Source organism: Sorex araneus, chromosome 7 (assembly GCF_027595985.1).
Source record: "Sorex araneus isolate mSorAra2 chromosome 7, mSorAra2.pri, whole genome shotgun sequence".
In the NCBI taxonomy this organism is placed as follows: domain Eukaryota; kingdom Metazoa; phylum Chordata; class Mammalia; order Eulipotyphla; family Soricidae; genus Sorex; species Sorex araneus.
Genome location: NC_073308.1, coordinates 42,914,234 through 42,935,384, shown reverse-complemented (window position 1 = coordinate 42,935,384; position 21,151 = coordinate 42,914,234). Strand labels below are relative to the sequence as shown.

General features: G+C 45.6%; 1 protein-coding gene across 1 annotated transcript in view; it reads right to left on the bottom strand.

Annotated features, from left to right (window-relative positions):
* The window catches only part of PPP3CC (protein phosphatase 3 catalytic subunit gamma), a 91,104-nt gene extending 70,222 nt beyond the window's left edge, over positions 1 to 20,882 (bottom strand). Inside the window, exon 1 of the mRNA XM_004610196.3 lies at positions 20,590 to 20,882. Within this exon, the coding sequence (XP_004610253.1) occupies positions 20,590 to 20,638 (49 nt within the window). The 5' untranslated portion in view covers positions 20,639 to 20,882. The remainder of the gene's footprint in view (positions 1 to 20,589) is intronic.
* Between the last annotated feature and the right edge of the window lie 269 nt (positions 20,883 to 21,151).

The following is a 21,151-nucleotide window of genomic DNA, read 5'->3' as shown; positions in this document are numbered from 1 at the left end:
TTCTCTCTGCCTCTGTCTGTCTCTGTCCCTCCCTCCATCCCCCCCTCTCTTTTTCTCTCTCTCCCCCCATATTCTTTATTCTAATTCCTGTATTCTGAGATGTCCTACAGTTATTCTAGTATGTGCTATCCTCACAGAAGAAAGCTAACTACATGTAGCTGATTATTATTATTACTATTATTATTGTGATCCTGGAGAGCGTTACAGCAGCCTCAGTGCCTCAACAGGGAATTGGAAATGGGAGGGAGGCATCTGGGGGGAAACCTGGGGGTGCTCAGGGACTACATGGAGACCTGTGCTTGGGGTGATGCCAGGAGTGCTGCGGGGCCCAGGCAGTACAGGGACGAAACGCCAGTCTCCCACATGCAAAGCAAGTACTCTGCCCTTCGAGCTACCTCTCTGGCCCCAACTCCTTTAGTTTTTCTTTGGGGGGTGGACAAATCCTGCAGTACTCGGGGCTGATACCTTGGGTCTGTATCCAGGGATCACTCCTGGTGGGCTCAGGAGACCATGTGGGGTGCCAGGAATCAAACTCAGGTATGCCGCGTGCAAGGGAAATGCACTACCCACTGTACAATCTCTCTGGCCCTCCTTTAAAATTTTTATACCATGCTATTTTATTACTATTGGTAAAAATGAAATTAGAATTTAGAAATATATATAACTATTATAAATTAACTAATAAACAGTAATACCATATCCAATCTGACTGCTGGATGTCAGCAGACTGGAAATTTGCTATTTATTTCTACAAGACTAGAAATTAATAGAACATTGGTGTGGCATTAAAAAAATTGTGTCAGGGCTGGAGCGATAGCACAGCGGGTAGGGCGTTTGCCTTGCATGTGGCCGACCCGGGTTCGATTCCCAGCATCCCATATGGTCCCCTGAGCACCGCCAGGGGCAATTCCTGAGTGCAGAGCCAGGAGTAACCCCTGTGCATCACTAGGTGTGACCCAAAAAGCAAAAAAAATAAAATTAAAATTAAAAAAATTGTGTCAAAACTCAAAATGGGGGCTGGAGAGATAGCACAGTGGGTACAGCACTTGCCATACAGTCCCCTAAGCACCACCAGGAGTAACTCCTAAGCATTGCCAGGTATGACCCAAAAATTGAAAAAAGAAACTCAAATGTCTTCCTATTTGGTAACTAAATCTGATTTAGTTGTCAAATAATACTTAGCTTTATCTTTATCTCTAATGCAAACAAATTTTTACTTTACTATGACTACATGCTTATTAAAGAGAATTTTGGTTTTTTTCTGGGGCCACACCAGGCTGTGCTCAGGGCTTGCTCCTAACCCTGTCCTCAGGGATCACTCCTGGTGGATCAAGGGACCATTTGGGGTGCTGAGGGTCCAATCCAGGATGGCAAACACCCTCCTGAGCCGATGTACTATTTCTCTGGCCCCTAAATTAGGGAGCCGAAAATCTGAAAGGAGCAAAGAAAGAGCTCAAAGGCTGGAATGCATGCTTTGCGTGTGGGTGCCCGGGCATCACGCCCTTGCATGGGTCGGTCCCCAAGCACCACCAGGAGCACCAAGTCCAGAGTACTGCCAGATACAGCCCCAAAACAAAAAACCAAATTTAAAGACCTCTTAAGCCGTCATTAACCCCTAAGTGGAGTTCAGCATGATAGACACAACTCACACAGTGCTGTAACTGACACCGTAAGGCCAAAGTTTTGAAGTATTCAAATCTTTTTTTTTTTTTTGAGGGGTTCTGAGCCACACGTAGCAGTGCTCAGGATTTACTCCTCTCTTTGCTCAACGCTCTCTCTTGGCCACGTTCAGGAGACCGTATGCCCTGCCCAGGATTGAGCCAGACCAGCTGCATGCAAGGAAAGCACCTTCTCCCCTGTACTAGCGCTCTGGACCGAAGCATTTATTTAAATCTTTTTGAGCACTGGTTGAACTCTACAAGAAGAAAACATCCAACCCCATCAAAAAATGGGGCGAAGAAATGAACAGAAACTTTACCAAGGAAGAAATACGAATGGCCAAAAGGCACATGAAAAAGTGCTCTGCATCACTAATCATCAGAGAGATGCAGATCAAAACAACTTTGAGATACCACCTCACACCACAGAGACTAGCACACATCCAAAAGAACAAAAGCAACCGCTGTTGGAGAGGATGTGGGGAGAAAGGGACCCTTCTTCACTGCTGGTGGGAATGCCGACTGGTTCAGCCCTTCTGGAAAACAATTTGGACGACTCTCAAAAAATTAGATATTGAATTCCCATTTGACCCAGCAATACCACTGCTGGGAATATATCCCAGAGAGGCAAAAAAGTACAATCGAAACAACATCTGCACATGTATGTTCATCGCAGCACTGTTTACAATAGCCAGAATCTGGAAAAAACCCGAATGCCCCAGAACGGATGACTGGTTGAGGAAACTTTGGTACATCTATACAATGGAATACTATGCAGCTGTTAGAAAAAAGGAGGTCAAGAATTTTGTAGTCAAGTGGATGGGCATGAAAAGTTTCATGCTGAGTGAAATGAGTCAGAAAGAGAGAGACAGACATAGAAAGATTGCACTCATCTATGGTATATAGAATAACAGAGTGGGAGACTAACACCCAAGAACTGTAGAAATAAGTACCAGGAGGTTGACTCCATGGCTTCGAGGCTGGCCTCACGTTCCGGGGAAAGGTCAACTCAGAGAAGCGATCACCAACTACATTGTAGTCGAAGGCCATGTGGGGGAAGGGAGTTGCGGGCTGAATGAGGGCTAGAGACTGAGCACAGCGGCCACTCAACACCTTTATTGCAAACCACAACAGCTAATTAGAGAGAGAACAGAAGGGAATGCCTTGCCACAGTGGCAGGGTGGGGTGGGGGGGAGATGGGATTGGGGAGGGTGGGAGGGACACTGGGTTTACGGGTGGTGGAGAATGGGCACTGGTGAAGGGATGGGATCCAAACTTTGTATGAGGGAAGTATAAGCACAAAAGTGTATAAATCTGTAACTGTACCCTCACGGTGATTCTCTAATTAAAAATAAATAAATTTAAAAATAAAAAAATAAAAAAATAAAACTTGAAAACAGGGAAAAAAAAATAAATCTTTTTGAAACCCTCCCAACATTCATAAAAATAGAACAGCATAATTAGTGCCCAGGTATGTCAACTCTTAATCTTTGGCTAATTTTCCAACTTCCCTTCATTTAAAGATTTTTCTAAACCTATTCAATACAAATTTTAAAAAAACATTTTTTTAAGTGAAGTATCATTTACCCATGCAGAGCTTAACTGACTCTCTCAGGGTACGACTTCACGTATCTTCCAAGCCGTGTGACTGATCTCCGACCACTCCCAAGCCCAAGCCTTCCTGCCGGCTTCCTCCCTGGTCATCAATCAGCCCCGCTCAGCCCACAGGTCTGTCTTACTGGTTTGGTCTGTTCTGGGGCTTTGCTTTCTCAGTGAGATCATCCAAACGGCAAAATAATGTTTTCAAACTAGGGCCAGAAGAAGTGCTGAAAGGAGGTAAAGTGATATGCATGATACCCTTTCAATGACAGTATTGCAAACCACAGTGCCTAAAAGGAAAAGAGAGAGAGAGAGAAGAAACGCGTCTGCCATAGGGGCAGGCTGTGGGGGCGGGGAAGGGCACGTGGGAGGAAAACTGGACACGTTGGTCGGGGGAAATGTGCCCTGGTGAAGGGACGGGTGTTGGCTGGAATACCGTATGGCTGAAACGCGATCATAAGCATCTACTGAGTCTATGAGCTCTGTATCTCACGGTGATTCATTTAAAAACATTTTTTAACTAAAAACTAGGGCTAGGAGAGATATCACAGGAGTTACGTCACTGGCCTTGCATGAGGCCAACCCTGATTCTATCTCTGGCATCTTAGATTGTCCTCTGAGCACAGCCAGGAGTGATCCCTGAGCACAGAGCCAGGAAAAAAAGCCCTGAATAACATCAACCAGCCTCACCTGCCCTCACCTCCGGAAAATAAACAGAACGAGGGCCAGAGAGACAACTCAAGGAAGGGGCTGAACATGTGCTTCTCATGCAGGAGGCCTGGGTTCAGGGCCCAGCACCGGTGGTCCCCCAAGCACTGGAGCCAAAACAAAACAAAAAAACACCAAAACTGAAGAGAACAGAGCACCATAAAACCAGATCTCCGAAGGGGCCAGAGCAATAGTACAGCAGCGCTTGCCTTGCAAACAGCCGACCCGGGTTCGATTCCCCGGCATCCCATATGGTCCTCTAAGCATCGCCAGGAGTGATCCCTGAGCGCAGAGCCAGGAGTAAGCCCTGAGCATGCCAGGTGTGGTCCCCAGAACAAACGAACAAAAAAGTAACTTAGAAGGCCAAAAGCCAAACTGATCAAATTTTAGGCATGTAATTTTGGAATAAAACCCTGAGAAAGGGACCCTGGCTTCAGACCCCGGCAGCTGAGTGTGTGAGCTTGGCAACCATGCTGCCGGTGAGCCCCACTCCACATCACAGATGGGTGTGTATGAGCCACGTGAAGGGGTGCAACCTCCCTGAGGAACCACTGTTTAAACATAAATGAGGGGGGCTGGAGTGATAGCACAGCGGGTAGGGCATTTGCCTTGCACGCTGCTGACCCGGGTTCAATCCCCGGCATCCCATAGGGTCCCCCGAGCACTGCCAGGAGTGATTCCTGAGTGCAGAGCCAGGAGGGACCCCTGTGCATCGCTGGGTGTGACCCAAAAAATTAGAGAGATAGATGATAGATAGATTAGAGAGATAGAGAGATGATAGATAGATAGATAGATAGATAGATAGATAGATAGATAGATAGATAGATAGATAGATAGACAGATAGATAGATAGACAGATAGATAGATAGAGGCAGGGGCTGGAGCAGTAGTACTGGGGGCCTTGCACATGACTAACCCAGGTTCAATCACCGGCATCCCATATGATCCCCCGAGTACCATCAGGAATAATTCCTGAGTGCAGAGCCAGGAGTTTTAGAGGACCAGCCCAAACCATTTTATCTTGTCCTGAATTTTGTTCACAGGCTCCATAAAGACTCCTTCCCACCTTACCTCCAAGTTTCAAAGTGTCGGTGACCAAGAAACCAAGTACTAAGTCATTCACCTTTGTCGTGAAAAAACATGGCAGGAGATGCCAATATAACCCAGGGCCAGAGATAGGACACTGTTCAGGACAAGTCCTTGAACGTTGCCAGGTGTGGCCCCAAAAGCAAACAAAATAAAATAAAATAGAATAAAAATAAATGGGGCAGGGAGATAGCTCGACAGGCTGAGTTGAATGTTTTACATGCGGGAATCATGAGTTCAATTCACAGCACAACTTCAATACTGTTGGCTGGGCCAGAGAGACAGCACAGCTGTAAGCAGAGTGCTTGCCTTGCACGTGGCCAACCCTAGCTGGATTCCTGGCAATACATACGGTCCCCTGAGTATAGAGACAGGAGTAAGCCCTGAAATAGGTATGGTCCAAGCCCCCTCTCTCAACACACACACACACACACACACACACACACACACACACACACAAACACACACACACGATATAATTGAAATCTGCCTAGGCGCACTATTCTATTCCTTTCTCCATGTAACCAGTAGTCTTTAGATATTGCATATCTTTCCTGCGTGTGTGCAATTCTGTCACAAATAACATAGTATACTCTTAAATTTTACAAAACTAGTACATAATTATACTCATAGGTATCCTTTTGCAACTTGGATGTTTTTTGTCTTGTTTTGTTTTTTCCACACTTGGGAACACTCAGGGCTTACTCTGACTCTGCATTCAGGAATTTTACACCTGGTAGTGCTTGGAAGACCTTACGGGATGCCATGGATAGAACTCAGGTCAGCTGCATGCAAGGCTAACACCCACTGTACGATCTCTTCAGCCCTGGCAACTTGTACTTTTAAGGTTAATTTCCTTTCCATATTATCTGGAATTGGGTCAATGTAACTTCTTTTTTCCTTCTAACTTTATTTAAACACTGTGGTTTACCAAAGTATTCAAAGACAGTTGCTTTAGGCATTCAATGTTTCAACATCAATCCAACTACCAGTGTCCCTAGCTTCCCATCCACCCCCCCAGCCTGCCCCTTTAGCAGGCACAAAATAATTTATTTTATATTAGTTGTTACAACAAAATAGCCAACGGAATCATCAAAAATTAGTCCAGTTAAAGTAAATTTGTGAAAATTGTTATATCTCATTAAGGTATTACTAAAGTCACCGCCTGAGGATTTACTGACCCGAGTGTTGTTAGATAAGCTTTCTGGGTTATTATTTTTGCTCACTGAGCTTAGTGGGTTTCTGTGTTATTTTCCCATCAAATTTGCTGTGCTCCTCTAGGCTTGTTGGTATTGTGGAAATCGAAGGTGTCAGGCAGCGTTAGATGTGGCCCTGTGCTGCAGGGCTGGGACAGTTCTTTGGTCTCGTGAGACCAGCCCTGAAGCTGAGACACTGGGCCATTTATTCACTGTAGGACGCGGGTGTGAGTGTGGTCGCAAAGGCTTCCGGCAGAACTGGGGGAAGTTAGGGAGAGGCTCCCAGCCCCACTCCAAGAAGGCCCCAGAGTTTTTAGCCGGAAGACTGGTTCAAGGTACCTATTTTTTTTTCATGTGGTTTTTTTTTTTTTTGGTTGGTGTTTTAGTTCTGGGGACCTCACCTGTGTGTACTCAGGGCACGATGCAGTACCCACAAGAAACCCAGGGCCTCATCCCTGCAAGGCATGTGCTCTACACCTGAGTCACATCTCCAGTCCTCTTCATATTTTCTTTTGTTTTTGTTTTGTTTTTCCTTTTTTCCTTTTCTTTGCTTTTGCAGTGCCCGGGACTAAACCCTGGGTCTGACACATGCAAGGCTAGTGCTTTGCTGCTGAGTCACATCCCGATTTCACCTCTTCATGTTTTCAGTGGGTAAATTTTTCCTGATAACAGGAGCTGAAAATCATCTAAGTACACACACACACACACAGAAAAAAAAAAACCCAATGCTTTGAATGTTTCCAAATCGCTAACCCATGAGTGTCTGTTGCTGTTAGAACCTTTATTAAAAATGACTTTATAAGGCTTCCAACTAGCAAACAGAAACCCTAATCAAACTACTTTGCACATGATTTAAAAATCATAAAAATTATATGTGAGTTTCAGGTGGAGGAAGGAAACAGGTGTGGCTTAAAAATAACATGTAACAAGAATCCTGGACCAGAGCCATAGCACAGCAGGTAGGGCACTTGCCTTATAAGCAGCCAACCCGGGTTTGATCCCTGGCACCACATGTGGTCCCCCAAGCCCACCAGAAGTGATCCTGAGCTCAGAGCCAGGAGTAACCCCTGACCACCGCCAGTGTGGCCCTAAAACCAAAATAATAAATCAACAAAAATTAAATATATAATTATTTTAATTTTTAAATTCAAGTACACTAAAAACACCCTACAACTTTTTCAAGGTCAAATTCAATTCAGTGTCCTGCTGCATTTTATATCCACTACATAAATGATGCATACTTTTAGGTAAATATAACATCTAATGCAGATCTGCATAAGAGAAAAAAAGACACTTTAGTGATCTTTAATCTTTAAAGACCTCTTTCATCCTGCAATAAGTACAAAAGATAAACTTTAGAAGTTATCGGCCCATGAGCTATTATTTTTAGATTGCTGTGTGGTCTTCTCCTCATGAGGCACTAGGATTTACCTAAATAGTTGTCTCTATTTATAGTGAACTATTATGGTGAACCCTCTCTTTGATAGTGCACAGAGGTTCACTACAAATAACCCTGCTTTCATTCCTATTTTAAGCCAGCAGCCTGGCCTACTTTTGCAGACTTAGTTCCTGATCTACTCACCTGCCTGTCCAGCCCTAAGCCAGTTAGCATGGCTGAAGAGTTCATATTAACTATTATTACTGAAAGCCTCGTGTCCTTTACTGTTCCTATCACAACTTGTCAGAACAAGTAGTTTATTTCAATGATCTGATCTATCTCTTTGAACTTGCTCCTCTGTTCTTTTAACAGTCACAAAACTCACTTTCAAAGTATCATAAAGTGGCCCTCCGAGCACCAAGTAAGCAACAACCACAATCAGTGTGATAGTCTGACAGAAATAACAAATACTAGTCGGTTTCCAATAAAGAGTAGGTTTTCAATAAACAGTAGACAATATTAAAAATAGCCAACTTCCATTCATAATTAAACCCACAAGTTACCTTTACTATACTGGCCATTCAGCAAAATTATCCCAATTTATTTTTAAACCCCTCACAAAAGCTTTAGTATATAAGAATAAAATGTACCTAGGTATAGACACACACACACACAAATAAAAACAAATTATGTAATTTGTGGGCCACTGATCAACAAAGTTTAAATTTAAAAAGATTATCAATTTTGAGAGTGAGAAAGCAAACATCTTATATGCCCGATATAGTCTATAGTTAGTCATCTGCTCTCCCGATGTATTAGTCACAGGAAGCTCCAGAGTCCTAATTTTCTGTGACTTTTGGGAAGCTATTAGATGCTATATTAGGTACTTTGCAAGACAGTATTTAAGCTTTAAACATATATGTATTTAGATTTGAAGTATAACTAGAAATGTGCTGCTTGTAGTGGAAATTCATCAATTTTTAATACAGGTCACATTTTAGAAATACAGATTTCTAAATTCTTCCTATGCCATAAAAGAGAAAAATGAAATTATTACACTTTAGATGTAAGTTCTTTTAATAACCAAGAAAACTGTGGATCAGAGATATCGCTTAGCAGTAGAACTTGCAAGTGTGGGGCCCTGAGATTAATTCCTCGTACTGCAAATGTGCATGCAAACACACACACACACACACACACACACACACACACACACACATGCATACACACAGAAACAAAAAGACAAGACATGAAACGAGGAAATGGGGCTGGAAAGATACAGGGTTAAGGTACCTGTCTTGCAAGTGGCAGACCCCAGCAGACTCTGGTTGACTAAGGCTGGAAAAATGTAAAGTACAACACTCTTACACGCTTCATTTCATATAGGTCCATTTGAACTTAATCAGATCTGTCAAACCTCACCAAGACTCAACACAGATTCATTTAATAAAGAGAGCTAACTTGTTCTGTTTGTTTCTGGGCCTTACCTGGCAGTGCTCAGGGCTTACTCCTAGCTCTGTGCTCAATGATCACTCCTGGCGGGGCTTGGAGGACCATATGTGGTACCGGGGATCAAACCCGGGTTGTCTGAATGCAAGGCAAGTGCCCTAGCTAATCTTTATTAGGCATTCACTAGGCTAAGCACTTTCCACATAGTATGAAATGCAATGCAATTATTCCTCATTTTTAGTTAGAAGCAAGTTAGATAAATGATGAAAATCACATGGCTATCAGCAGGCTGAGCTCTTCCTCCATCAACCACAAGATCAGCTTCTCACGCTTTCGCTTTTGGCAACGATCACTAAACTCCTCACTTTAGGCCCTGTGTTCAGCATGAAGAACACACAGTCAGGTAGGAGAGATAATCCAGGGGGTTAGGTGCTCGCTTGGCATACGGCTGTGGTGGCCGTGACCCTGGTTCAAATCCCCCACGCCACATCTGGGCCCCTGGGCACTGCCAGGGTCACTTCTGAGCACAGAGCGAGAAATATCCCCTGAGTACCATCAGGTGTGTCGGTCCCCAGAAATAAAAAATATTAATACAGTTCAGAGCCAAGCAGAGAGGTCAAAGGGATGAGTGCATGCTTGGCGTGCCGAGCCCTGGGTTGGACCCCTGGCACCATCTGGGCCCCCAAGCACCAAGCTGTGAGTTTCTCCTCAGCTTCTCTCCCCTCAAGAAGGGAGGGGAGTGGAGGGGAGTGGAGGGGGTGGGGGGGGGCTGAGTTAGTTCTGGGCTGGAGAAAGAGTCAGAAAGGACGAGAATATGCCTTGCAGGTGGAGCCCCCTACCCCCCATGCACTGTCATGCGAGGCCAAAAGAATAAGAACACCGGGGCAGAGCAATAGTACAGTGGATAGGGTGTTTGTTTGCCTTGCATGCGGCCAACCCGGGTTTGATCCCCGGCATCCTGTATAGTCCCCCAAGCACTGCCAATTCCTGAATGCAGAACTAGGAGTAACCCCTGAGCACCGCTGGGTGTGTCCCAAAAAGCAAAAAAAAAAAAAAAAACAATAAAAACACAGAGCCAGAGAGATAGTACAGTGGGTAGGGCACTTGCCTTGAAGGCGGCAGGCCTGGGTTCAAGTGCAGGCACCTCAGATGGTTCCCAGAGCCCACCAGGAGTGATCCCTAAGCACAGCTGGGAATAGCTCTCCCCAAAAATAATTTTCTTATCTTTGTAAGAGTAGTCTGTAGTGAACAATGAATAGAAAAGCATTTAAAGATGTTTGCCTGGGAGCACAGGAGACATTTTTTAACTCTTCCTCAGAGACATTATTTTACTCTTCCTCTGAGGACAGCATTAACACGGAGAGAGTGCTGCAAGATACGTCATCATACCCTGTGAAGCTGATTTGGTCATTATAAATCCCAATATGCCAGACTGGATGACTGGATGATCCCTCGATCAGTTAAGGGCAATGAAGTCAAACAGGGCTGAGTGAGTGACTTGTCCAAGGTCATGCAACTACACGAAAGAGGCAGAATTGGAATCCAGGTGTGTCTGCTTATGTTCTCAACCCATTACACTATACAGCCTCCTAGGGAAACGGTCCTTTTGACTAAATCCTGAAAAGACAAATAAGCCGGGGTTATTCCCAGGACAATACTCAGCAGAATATCAAGGATGATATTTTATTCAGAAGTCATTCTACAGAGACCGCATTTACCAAAAAAAGCAGTAACAAGGCACTAATGTCACAATAATGTAGGTTTGGGGACGAGGGAACAGGAGAAAGCGTGTGAAATGAGGAGACAGGGGCAGAGGTTAGCGAGGCTTGGTCCAAAAGCTCTCCACCGAACCTCAGTAGGGTTTCCAAGGAAGGTCCAAACGCTTATGAAGAATGTCAAGCACAGAGATCTTGACAGCATCCGCAGATGCTGGTGCAGCCTGGAGGTTACACTCAGGCGTCCTGGGCGACGGCCCGGCCAGAGAGGGGGGGAGGGAGAGTGGGAGATGGAGTTGGCTCTGCGGAAACCCAGCGCCACAGAGCTTAATCTCAGAGAGGGCTCTCAAGCAGAAGGGAAACAACAGGACAGTCTGGTGTGACTCCTGGGCCTGTCATCTGAGCCAGTGACCCGTCGGGAAAGTGGTGTGATTAACAGGGATGGGACACAGGCCGCGAAAATCCCTTCCCTCTCCTCTCCTCGTTGGCGTGTATAAAATGCACTCATTTCTCTCTACCACCTTCCCGCCCATAAAATTAAAGACAGGGCTGTCTCCCTTTCCTTCCTTTGTGGAATGTTGGAATTTTCTACAACTCGGGATGATATTTATAAACCTATTAACACACACCCAGCGAGACCATCTTGCTGAAATCAGCGCCAGCTGCCCTGGCGAGCTTCCCTCTTCGCTCCTTCCTCGCTCTGGATCTCTGACCTTGCGGTTACCCGGTTCTCTCTAACTTTCCAGTCAACTACACTGCGCCTCTCTCATCTTTTAGGGTTTTCCAAGCCCTACCATAGACTTTTTTCCCTGCTAAACAAATTTCCCACCACTTACTATCAGCAAAAATAAACTTTAAAACCCATGTTTTTTTTCCCCTCTCACTAAGGCATTAATGAATTATCAAATCTGATGGCACCAGCCATTCTTTTTAAAATTTCACCTATTAATCTATTTTGTGGGGGACATGGGGACACAGATGATGGCACACAGGGAATAGTCTGGGCTCTGTAATCAGGAATGACCCCTGGTGATGCTCAGGGGAATACATGTGGTGCCCGGATTCAAACCCGGGCACATCGACGCGGCTCTAAGTGCCTTACCTCCTGATTTCTCTCTCTGGTCCCCACTTCAGGCATCCCTTTCCCTTCTTTTCTTTGTGTTTTGTTGGGGTGGGTCTCACCTGCCACTTATCCCTGGCTCTGTGCTCAGGGATCACCCCTGGCAGGACTCAGAGCTGGGTGCCTGGCCTTACCCACTGTACTCTCTCCGGCCCCAGGCAGATCTTAATTGTACTCTTTATTTTTCATCTCTACTACTTTACATTTTGAAAAGCTAAAATCCTATTTAAAAGTAATAGTAGAGGCTGGAATGATAGCACAGTGGGTAGTGCATTTGCCTTGCACGCGGCCGACCCGGGTTCGATTCCCAGCAACCCATATGGTCCCCTGAGCACCGCCAGGAGTAATTCCTGAGTACAGAGTCAGGAGTAATCCAGTGCATCGTCGGGTGTGACCCAAAAAGCAAAATAATAATAATAGTAAATAAAAGTAAGAGTAAAATGAACACAAGCACCCATTTGTTCACCTACCTTCTCATGATTGACATATTATTACTTTTGCTTTTCTCTCCATATGTTTTTGAAAATGAACTATTTGATAGCAAACTGCGGACCTCATGACATTTCAACCTAAGCACTTCAACAGGCTTGCCAGCATCAAGAACATTCTCCCCGGGGCCCAAGACATAGTATAGCAGATTGGGCATTTTTCTGGCACGTGGACAACTCAGGTTCAATACCTGGACCCCTATATGGGCCCCCAAGCACCACCGGGAGTAATTCTTGAGAGCAGTGCCAGGAGGAACCCCTGAACATCATTGGTGTGACTCAGACCGCTCCCCCCAAAAGAGATTTTTTGCAACCCAGATTTAGCATTGCATTTCACTGTTATTTCTCTTTCATCCCTCATTTTTCATCACTGACTTCTTTATTTGAAAGTATTTTGTGTTTTAGGAGCCGGAGCAATAGTACAGTATGTAGGGTATTTGCCTTGCATGTGGCCAATATAAGTTTAATCCCCAGCATCCCGGTATGGTCCCCAATCCCCACCAGGAGTTAATTCCTGAGCACAAACTCTGGAGCAAGTTCTGAGCATCACTGGATGTAACCGCCAAATATCAAAATAATCACTGTATCACTGTCATCCCGTTGCTCATCGATTTGCTCAAGCAGGCACCAGTAACGTCTCCATTGTGAGACTTGTTGTTACTGTTTTTGGCATATTGAATACGCCACGGGTAGCTTGCCAGGCTCTGCCATTCGGGCAAGATATTCTTGGTAGCTTGCCGAGCTCTCCAAGAGGAGCGGAGGAATCGAACCCGGGTCAACCGGGTCAACTGAGTGCAAGGCAAACACCCTACCCGGTAATAATAATAATAATAATAATAATAATATAATAATGAAGTATTTGTGTTTTATTTTTGTTTTGCTTCTTTTTGCTGAGTTTGTGTGTGTAGTGTGTGTGTCTGTGTGTCTGTGTATGTGCTGCCAGGGACTGAAAGTATATGCTTAGCCTGCGTTCCTACTTATCACTTAAATTACCTCCTTGGTCCTACTACTTGGACATTTTTTGTTTTTATGTTTCAGTTTTGGGGCCACACCAAGTGCTCAGGGATTACTCCCGTCTGTGCTCAGGGGACCATATACAGTGCTGGCTGGCATCAGCTGCCTATAAGAGAAATACCTTATTACCCCGTACTATATCTCTTTGGCCTTATTTTGACATTTTTGAATACTAAGGCCAGCTGTCATGGAGAAAATCCCACAAATTGGATTGTCAATAGCACAGCCAGTAGGGCGTTTGCCTTGCACGTGGCTGACCTGGGTTCGTTTCTTCTGTCCCTCTCAGGAGAGCCCAGCAAGCTACCAAGAGTATCCCACCAGCAAGGCAGAGCCTGGCAAGCTCCCTGTGGCATATTTGATATGCAAAAATAGTAACAACAAGTCTCACAATGGAGACTTTACTAGTTCCTGTTTGAGCAAATCAATGAACAATGGGACGGACAGTGTTACAGTGCTATGAAAAAAACTAGATTTGTTTTGGGGCCAGAGTAATAGTAAAGCACTTGCCTTACTCACAGTCAACCCAGGTTCAATTCCCGATCCCCTGAGCACTGCCAGGTGTGACCCCAAAATACAAAAATAAAAAAAACAAAAACTGGATTAGGTTACTCTAACCTAGATTTAAGCTAACAACTTTTAGTAAAAATTACATGGGTGATTCTTGAGTGAAAAATAAATTATCTCCAGTATTTATTTCACTTAGAATATCAATCTCTTGGGGCTGGAGCAATAGCACAGCGGGTAGGGCGTTTGCCTTGCACGCGGCCGACCCGGGTTCGATTCCCAGCATCCCATATGGTCCCCTGAGCACCGCCAGGAGTGATTCCTGAGTGCAGAGCTAGGAGTAATCCCTGCTCATCGCCAGGTGTGACCCAAAAAGCAAAAAAAAAAAAAAAAAAAGAATATCAATCTCTTGTGCTGATATTGTCTAACACTGCACAAAAAAACTCACAAATTGTTATAGTCAATAAATCTTATCATGACAATCAAAGATTAAAACTGCCTTGGACAGCTGATACAACATACCTTTCTTTGCCCAATATAAAAATCTAGGTTACCAGCTACAGCCTCTAATAACAAATTAAGACTCTAAAAGTTAAAAGATTTCATGATAAAAAATGATGGTTGACAATGAAACTGAACAGAGAATTAAAAGTTCTCTTTGCATGAATCTGAACAATTAGGTAGAGGTTTTTAAATCATACACAAGTTCAGGTTGAAATATTTAGATGTGTTTTGCAAATCAAATGTGCAGCTTATATTTAACTTTGGGGCACTTTTCTCTTTTTTTGAGGAGTGGGGGCCACACCCAAAGGTATTCAAGACTTATTCTTGACTCTGCACTCAGGAATTACTCCTGGCAGTGCTCGGGGGACCATATGGGATGCCGGGGATCAAATCCAGGTCGGTGGTATGCAAAGCAAATGTCCACGGTACTATCTCTCCAGCCCAGGACCTTTAATGTTTTCTTTTTTTTTTCTTTTTAGGTCAGACCTGGCGATGCACAGGGGTCACTCCTGGCTCTATACTCAGGAACCATCCCTGGCGGTGCTCAGGGGACCACATGGGATGCTGGCAATCGAACCCGGGTCGGCTGCGTGCAAGGCAAACGCCCTACCCGCTGTGCTATCACTCCAGCCCCCAACCTTTAATGTTTTCCTAAACCCACTTCAGTAATGCATCCTCAGACAATTTTTTTCAAACTAACTTGGGGCAGCAGTGGAGACTGAAGCTGGTTCCCACGTGCGTGAGTCCTGCACTTTGCCACTGAGTCCATCTCGACTAGCCGACCTCACCAACTGTTTGGCAGCGCCAGGAATGAAACTCAGGCAAGAGATCTTCACCCATAAAAGACGCAAGTGAAGGGAAGTGTTCTACTGCTGAGCCACATCCTCGCCTTACACTTTTTTTTTAACTTTATCATAAAATGTGATCATGTGGGGAGATGATCACATTTTATGATTTTATGATCATGTGAGAGATAATACAGGGGTATGGCACTTGCCTTGCATGCGGCCGAGCTGGTATGATCCCTGGCACCCTCAGGAGTTACCCCTAGACAGAGCCAGGGACAGCCGCCCCTCAGAGCTCACTGCCAGACATTTCCCCCAAGCCCCAAAGTGGTTGTTTCATTACAGGAGGAAAAAAAGCTTTATTACCAATGTTTGATATGCAGAATTTAAATTACAGTCATTAATATATGAGTGAAAAAATAGTATCTTACTCCTGATCAAAAAATAATTACAAATGTCTTAATTAAAATGCCCTTTCAGGGCTGGAGGAATAGCATAGCGGGTAGGGCGTTTGCCTTGCACGCAGCCGACCTGTGCTGGGTTCGAATCCCAGCATCCCATATGGTCCCCTGAGCATCACCAGGGGTGATTCCTGAGTACAGAGCCAGGATAAACCCTGTGCATCGCCGGGTGTGACCCAAAAAGCAAAAAAAATAAAAAATAAAATAAAATAAAATAAAATGCCCTTTCAGGGGCCAGAGCAATAGCACAGTAGGTAGGGCATTTGCCTTCTATGTGGCCATCTCGGGTTCGATCCGACATCCCAGATGATCCCCCAAGTACCACCAAGAGTAATTCCTGAGTGTGAACCAGAAGTAACCCCTGAGCACCGCTGGGTGTGGCCCCCAAACCAAATATATAATCAGACCTTAATGTGTCTGTGTTGCAAGCCATAATGCCCAAAAGTAGAGAGAGAGCATGGGGAATATTGTCTGCCATGTGCACTGGTGGAGGGATGGGTGTTTGATCATTGTGAGACTGTAACCCAAACATGAAAGCTTGTAACTATCTCATGGTGATTCAATAAAATTTTATAAAAATGATAATAAGATGCCTTTTCAAGGTTTTAGATTTCCACTTAGAGGTCTGACTTTCAAAAGGCAATGGTTTCCAACAACAGTCTGGCAATTTGTTAATTACAATAGTTAAACTAAGCAGAACTTAAAATATTGTTGACAAATTCAACAGATAAGCACCACTGTTCACATTGGAAACATATATTTTAAAATGCTTCTTCCAAATTTTTATTGTATAAAATGACTGAAAATACAGAGAACCAAATATGAATGTAAATACTTTAAAACTCATTTTATGCTTACTAAAACTATCATTATTTGTGTAAAATTCAAATATTTATTAAAATAACATGAAAAACACATGCACTTCAAGAGCTTTAATATATGTATCTGTCTTCCTTGAATTAAAAATATATAAGCAGTTGGAAATATGTAATAAATATTAAGTAAGAGCAGTTGTTCCAGGAGGGGAGAAATGTGAAGTCCCTTTCTTTCCTTCAAATTTTATAATTAGTGGAGTTAAGCGTAAATAAAAAAAAAATTAACCTCTTGTAAGCCCGTCCTATAGTAAGAAAAGGGGAGAGAAGGGGCAACAGCTGTGGAAATGAATAAAAGACAAATATTAGATTTTAAAACAAAGTTCAAGGATTTTGCAAAAATAACCACCATACTATCCTTGTTAAAAATCTTTAAAATTCTGGCACACCATTTCCAATATGAAATCAATGTGAAATATTAAATACACCAGCAACATACAATGTCTGCTGCTGTACACTGGTTGCACACTACCATACCACACTGACAGCACATTCTGTGTGTGTCCACAGCACCTGAATTCCACAACAGGAGGAGGGACTGGGCTGCATGTCCCTGACATGTGTGACAGACCTTAAGTCCCACCCAGCCTATGAACTGATTCTCCATACCTGTCACATAATTCCTACTAAATTTTCCTGTTTCCACTGAAAGGATTCAGCCTAGCAGAATAAATTTTTTTTGGGGGGCAAGGGGTGTCACACCCAGAGATATTCAGGACTCTGCACTCAGGAAATCACTCCCAGTGGCGCTTGGGGGACCATAAAGGTGCCAAGGATAGAACCCGGGTTGGCCCCATGCAAGGCAAATGCCCTCCCCGCTTGTGCTATTGCTCCAACTCCCCGGAATAAACTCGTTTTATAAAAATCATTGCCAAAGAAAAGAATTAATTTTCCTCAAGCAGAAAAAGAAAATTTAGGGGTCGGAGAGATAGTACAGTGGATAGAGTGCTTGCCTTGCACACAGACAACCAGGGTTCAATTCCTAGCAGCCCATACAGTCCCCTAGCTTATCAGAAGTGATCCCTGAGCGCAGAGCCAGGAGTAAGCTCTGAGTACCATAAGGGGTAGCCCTCCCAAATTTTTTTTTAATTTTTAAAGAAATTTTAAAGATGGGGGAGTTAGGCTCCAAGGTTCATTTGAGTTCCCGGTGGTGAATTCCCCATTCCACACCCTCTATTCTAGACACTCCCAGAAACTGTGCGTCAGCATACTTGAGCATCTTTAGCCCGCAGATGGCTCCCATCAATACTTCATGAGTGAACTCCTAAGTATTTCTATAGTTTTAAAGAAAAACTGAGTACCATCAATTGCTAAAGATACCAGCAGCTTAGGAAGTCTTGCATATCTAAGCTGTATCTGTCTCCTGCCACTATTATACCCAGGATTCCACTCAGACATCCTTTATGTCACACAAAATTTTCCTGAGAGAAAATAGCACCCTGATTTACATGATAGTTTTATGTCCTTCCTAATTCTGCTTTTCAAGTGTTAAGATGTGTCTGCTACTTATGTAAGAAGTGACCTATTATCAAACTACTATCGTGTTTCTAATCCAGCCTTGTCTTTTTCACATTTTGCAAAACTCAGGTGATTGGTCCAAGAAGGTATTAATTAACCCAACTGTATAGATGAGATTATTGAAACAAACAAAAGCATAGTAAAAAGACAAGGTTAAAAAAAAATTAAAAAAGAAAGAAAGGGCAAGGTCACAAGAATGTTCCAGAAGCAAGAGGACTGCCCAGTATTCTGATCACCAGTCAGTTCCTTCACTCTAGAAAAACTGGTGCGGACGCAAAAATACAAATCATCTCGCCACCCAATCCTCTGCAAAAGTTGCACACACCAAAAAATGTTGAAGCTAACAGGAAATGACAGAACCAAAAATAACTAGGGTGTGGTCTCACCTCTGAAAAAGATGTGGGCTGTGATTACATGCAGACAACTCTGGTCAGCCAAGACAATACAAGTCAGGAGTTAGTGCCCCATGCATGGACCTCAGTGAGAGATCCGTGACACCTTACTTTCTCAGAAGAAACTTTCACAATTTCAAAGTCTAGAAATCCCAGCAGTAAAAAAAGCAACAGAAGTCACCAAGAAGTGAAAGCTGCTATGGTCAACTTCTGTTTTCAAGTGTTTATGTGCAAAATAAACGGACACATTCTAAGGCCAGAAACCACTGACACCTCATTTACATGAGGGTGATCTTGAAGGTAGACAACATGCAGTCTTTTCTATTTCACTGACACATATGTGAGTCCTGCAGGCTCCTGAAGGGAGGGGGGTGCTCACGTAACTGAGAGCACGCCCAGCATAAAGCCGGCACTGCATTTTAGTCATGTTTCACTTTACTTATTCTATATTTTAAAATCTTTGGGGTCATTTAAACTTTTCCTTTACAACATGGCATGTGGCGGTAGAAGGGACATGTTAGAACAGTGATCAGGATTTGGGGTCTCCGATGGTCTAAGGACTTCCACTAAAGTTTCCCTAGAATGCTCTCAATTCTACTTTGACACACAATTCCTGTTTATCTGATTTCCCTGCCTACTTCTGCTTAGCCAGGGCAGATTAGAAGGCAGTAAAGGCATATTTTGACAGATAGAGAACAGTCCTAAAGGAGATAAACTAAAAGCAGACAAAAGCACTAAAGACGCTTAGCGGCAAGGAATTATTTTCGTCCAAGAGGAAATTGCCAACACCCTTATACAGCAGAATGCACCAGCCATGATAACAGCACAGGAGGGAAATTAATAATCATGTCCTTGATGTAGCCAAAAGAGGTTGTGTCATATATTGTGAAACTGGGTACTATAAAAGCTGGTATTAAAGGCTCAAATAATCTCGCAGTTAAGAGGATATCAATTATGTGAAATTCACTTAAATCTCTAATCATCACAGATAAATGCTGAGTAATTAGTCATAAAAAATCTATTAGGTAGTATAGAAATCAACATTTATGAGGCTTGATGTTTTAACAAGGGGGGAAAAAGGTACACAATATAATTCTCCCCCTTCGCTGAACACTAAACAGGCTTTTCCGCTTTAAAAAAAAAAAAAAAGAGTATGCTGGCAACCAACCTTGGTTTCCTTTCTCCTTCTACTTCGCAAAATGAAAAAAAGAAAAGTATTCTAACAGTTTCCCCCACTACGAGCTAACCCCTTCGATCCAAAAGTCGGGCAGGCAAGCGGGTCTAACGCGGGTCTATTCCCTTCTTAGAAAACAGTCCTTGCAACCCGATGGTTGGGAGTCCGAGGGGGTGTACTTCAGTTCAGGGCTGAATAAAAGGAGCGCACGCATTGGAGGTTACGGTTTAAACACGGGTGGCTGGTTTCAGGGTGGAAACTGCGACAGGGTGAAAGCCCCAACACCGGCTTCGCTCCTCTGCCGCTGGCCCTCGGAATCAATGGACCTCATCCCTCTCCAAGCCTCTGCGCCCACGAGAAAATACAGGCACCAGCCGCACACCCTGAGAGCTGTCATCCCAGCGCCCTGCAGACGGGGCTCGGGGCTCCGTGCTCCGTGCTCCGTGCTCCGTGCACCACACGGTCCCTTTCAGTAATCGGAACCTGTGACGGTGTGGAAAGTGGGCCAGAATTGGAAGGCGTCCTCAGAAGGCGGGGTGGGAGAAGGGGAGCATGGTCTGGCCGAAAGGTGGGGTGCGGCGGGCAGCTTGGACTTGCAGGAGAGTCTGCCAAACTCCTGGCCACGTCCCCCTCCCCAGCCGGCCTCCAGGATCAGAGACCTCGAAAGCGGAATTGCTCCCTTGCAACAGATGGAGGGGGTGGGGGGGGGGGCCGGGACGCGTGCCCAGCCCACCTGGCAGCCCCCGACCGCGGCAGGCCAGTTGGCAATGCCCAGCCCCGGCGGTGCAAGAGGGGGGGAAAAGCCGGGGTCCCGCGGGGATGCCCGCCTCGCTCTCCCGCACCCCGCGAGACCCTCCCGATGGACCCGTCCTCCCGCTCCTCGGCTCCCCCCGCAGCCTCGAGCCGTGGCCCGGCCGAGGGCCGTTCCCCGCGGCTCCGAGGGGGGCAGGCCCGCTCCGCTAAGGCACCTTTGATGACGCGGTCGATGGTGGAGGGGCGGGAGTGTTTCCCGGACATGGTCCCCCTCGGCCTCGTCCCGGCTGCCGGAGACGGTCCTCCCGCCGCGCCGCGGCCCCCGCACCAGCGGGCTCGGCCCCCGCCGACGCGATGAGGGCCCAGCGGCCGCTGCTCCGAACGCGCTGAGCCCGAGCGCCGGCCGCCGCGGCTTAAAGAGGCGACGCCGGTGGCCGCGGCTGCTCGCGGCCCCGACTCGCGTGCGCGCGCGCTCCCAACTTCCCGGCGGCGCGCGCGCTCCCGCTGCCGCTGCCGCTGCCGGCCCGGCCCGCGCGCTCCGCCCCGGCCCGCGCGCTCCCGCAGCTGCAGCCGTCCCAGCCCGCGCGCTCCCGCTCCCTCCGCGGCCCGCGCGCTCCCGCTGCCCCTCCCTCTCCCGCCCCGGCCCGCGCGCTCCCGCCCCCTCGGTCCGCGCGCTCCCGCTGCCGACCGGCCCGCGCTCTCCCGCCGCTCCTGCCACCCCGGCCGCGCGCTCCCGCTGCCGCCCGGGCCCGCTCCGCGCCGGTGAGCTCAGCCGGG